This window comes from Eurypyga helias, unplaced genomic scaffold (assembly GCF_000690775.1).
Source record: "Eurypyga helias isolate BGI_N326 unplaced genomic scaffold, ASM69077v1 scaffold50281, whole genome shotgun sequence".
NCBI lineage: Eukaryota > Metazoa > Chordata > Aves > Eurypygiformes > Eurypygidae > Eurypyga > Eurypyga helias.
The window spans coordinates 1-3,116 of NW_010231191.1; the positions used below are offsets into that span (position 1 = coordinate 1).

The window sequence follows — 3,116 nt, forward strand, 5'->3', positions numbered from 1 at the left end:
CCAAACCATTCTGTTATTCTGTGATCTGATGATGGATGTACGGGGCCTTGGTAAGGAACTTCACTGAAATAACTCACATGCCAGCGATGGCTTTCATCTGTATCTGCCTGAAGTGAACTCAGTTTAGGTGGCTGTACAGATTAGGGTGGGGTTTTAATCACCCTGAGCCTGGCCTGTGGTGTCAGGTTCTTGAGGGATTGAGAAGTTGAACTCTTGTCCTGAGTAGGTCTGGGATTTGGTTCTAAGGACCAACAGGTGAGGAAGGCCTACTGCATGTAGGAGCCTCAGATTCCACATGGAGTCTAGCAAATGTTAAATAATTAATGCTGATGGATTACACGAAGCCTTACTTCCCACTCTTTTCCTGACAGGTTTTCAGTGGTATCACACTGACCAAATTTGGAGGAATTGTAGTACTGGCTTTTTCCAAATCTCAAATCTTCAAGATATTCTACTTCAGGATGTACCTAGCCATGGTCCTGCTGGGAGCAACACACGGACTCATCTTTCTTCCAGTTCTGCTTAGTTACATAGGTAAGATGTGACGGTCTGCTCTGAAATGCACTTTGAACAAAACCAGCTTGCTGGCTGTGGAGACTTCTCTCCACCGAGCAGGAAGGGTTGCAGGGATCGAAAGCAGTCTCTGTCTGTGGAAAAGCAAGGGCTGATGGGTGGTGGTGCAAGCTCACGTTGTGGAGGTGACCGCCATGGCCTGTGTGGCCCAGCAGAGAGCAGCATGACTGATGGCTCTCATCCCGGGACAGGATGGTGACTGGATGAGGCTTTGAGCAACCTGGTCTAGTGGAAAGTGTCCCTGCCCATGGCAGGGGGGTTGGAACTAGATGGTCTTTAGGGTCCCTCCCAACCCAACCCATTCTGTGATTCTATGAAACGACCAACCTGCTGTGAGACGGTTGCCGCATTCGTGGAAGCAGTCTTGCTTGGCAGTAAGGATGGTCCAAACACCATCCTCCTGAGTCTGGAAGTTTGTGCCTAGGGTGCAGGGTCCAGACTTCGCTTTACCCAAGGGGGCTACGACTGGGGATTGCCCTGCTGCCTTCCTGCTGCTGGCGGCTACGAACAGCCGAGCGGAAGCATCTGTCTGCTGTCTCGGTGTTAAGCTGGACCAAGACAGCAAAGATCCTGCGTGCTTCTTGGTGACTGACGGAAGCTCTGGAATAATGTCTCCGTTTTCTCTTGCTCAGGCCCATCGGTAAATAAAGCTAAAACTCAGGCTGCACAGGAGAGGACCAGGGGTACAGAACGGGAGAGGCTCCTCTACTTCTAGTTTGAGTGTTCAGTGGACTTGGTGAACTGTGGCTTTGGCCCATGTCCTCTTAAGGACTGAAACGCAGTGATGTTCCACAACTGTCCGGCTGTGACCACCACGGGCTTGACTCCTGCGCAGACCCAACTGGAAGACACCAGCTGCAGCTCTGGACATAGCTTTAAACTCAGGAAACGCTACGTGTGGCTCGTGTAACAGTATTACTAAAACTAGGTGTGTTAACATCGTTACTAAAACACTTCTGTTTTCGAGAGGAACCTGAACCAGCTGTACTGCGAGTTGAATAGCTCTTTTCTCCAAGAAACTGCGGTGATGTGTACCGAATGGGCTGCTCAACCACTGACACTTTTTTTTTTAAAATGCAGGTCAATGCAATTTTTGTCTCTATTTTTAGGGGGAAGCCATCACGAGTTGTAATATTTTTAGTACTATTTGCCAAAATGTCTTGTATATACTTTATTATAAAATAGCAATTTTGTAGTTCAAAAATCTACTTAAATGCAATAAATTAAGTTTATACATTTCAGTGGAAGAGTCTTTCAGAACGTTGTGGGCTTCATGAGAGCTTGTTCTCCAAAAACTTGTTTGAAGAAGGTGACGTGTTCTTCACAGTGCTCACCTGAGGGAGGGAATGAAAGGTAACGTTCAAGCCCAGACTGAGAAGTAAGACACTGGTTTGAGTACTAATTCTCATCCCTAACGCCTTTGAGTAAAGGAGTTTGAACACACTTCGTGCAGCAGAATACGGAGGCAGCTCCAGTCCTGCCACAGCTATTCTTGTGGCAAAGCACATGTCGGATCTAGTTCCTGTAACTAGCCAGCAGATTTGTATCCATGAGTTCATTATGGGATTCTGTGCCTATGGACTAGCTAGTGACTAAGAACCCGGTGCCTGTGCAAGCAGCTTAGTTTGGTACTGCAGCTCCTGTTTTAGAAACCAAACAGGCCTTGAATTTTTGGAATCTGTGGAAACAGCCAACTGAAGTAAAAGGCTCCAGGAGGAAGGGCCAATTGGAGAGAACAGCACTGCGCTGCAACTGAGCACCTGCACGCTCCCGCTTGGCTCAGTCTCTGGTCCTGGGGAGCTGCTCAGTCTCTGCTCGGAAGGGGTGAGACATGTTGAAACTACGCTTAAAGGTATGTGTAAAACACAGCATTTTATCTCATAGTAAAAACACAGCATTTTATCTCATAGTACAGCCTCAGCTGGAGTGGAAGTGAAACAAGTGTTAGTTCTGCAAGCAGAAGTGAGTGTCCTGGTCTGGCTGCTCACCTGGTGTGAAACTGGGGTTTCCCCGTAACCGCTGGTTTCTCTGTTCAAAGAATCTGAATATGGTGTAGAAAAGCATGTCGTCTTCCGCTTGCTTCGCCGCGTCCAGGAACTTGCGGGCTGAGATGCTGTCGTGTCCTCCGATGCCCCTGATGAATCTCAAGGCAGCCAGAACTTGGTGTTTGGATAACAGAACTTCCACGATTTCATCGTTTGCTGTGGAAAGTCTCTGTGAAGCCAATCACAGCTGTGAGACTATGCCCCTGGCACGTGATGGAGCTGCTAGCTACTCCCTTGACACTGGGTGGGGTAAGGGGTTTGACAAGTTGAACCCCCACGGGACACGGAATTAACTGTAGTCTGAAATGCTTACTTTTAACATGTCCAGGGAGAGCTGGTGTGCTGGAGGGTAAATGCTTTCCAGGGACAGCAACAGGCAAGCCTAGGGCAAAACCAGAAACAACCTTAAAACTGAGGGCTTCCCACCTTTTGTGGTTTAACTCCGGCTGGCAAAATACCACAAGGCTGCTCTAACAAATCCCCTTCCCCTCCTCCAGT

The 3,116-nt window shown here is 48.3% G+C and overlaps 1 protein-coding gene across 1 annotated transcript; it reads right to left on the minus strand.

The window, feature by feature from the left end:
• Positions 1-1,729: 1,729 nt before the first annotated feature.
• Positions 1,730-2,991, minus strand: LOC104516576 (uncharacterized protein C18orf8-like). Its single transcript, XM_010160951.1, has 3 exons — positions 2,932-2,991; positions 2,562-2,787; positions 1,730-1,907 (listed from the first exon to the last, which is right to left on the minus strand). The coding sequence occupies exons 1-3, from the start codon at positions 2,938-2,940 to the stop codon at positions 1,828-1,830; spliced, it is 315 nt and encodes a 104-aa protein (XP_010159253.1). The 5' UTR covers positions 2,941-2,991; the 3' UTR covers positions 1,730-1,827.
• Between the last annotated feature and the right edge of the window lie 125 nt (positions 2,992-3,116).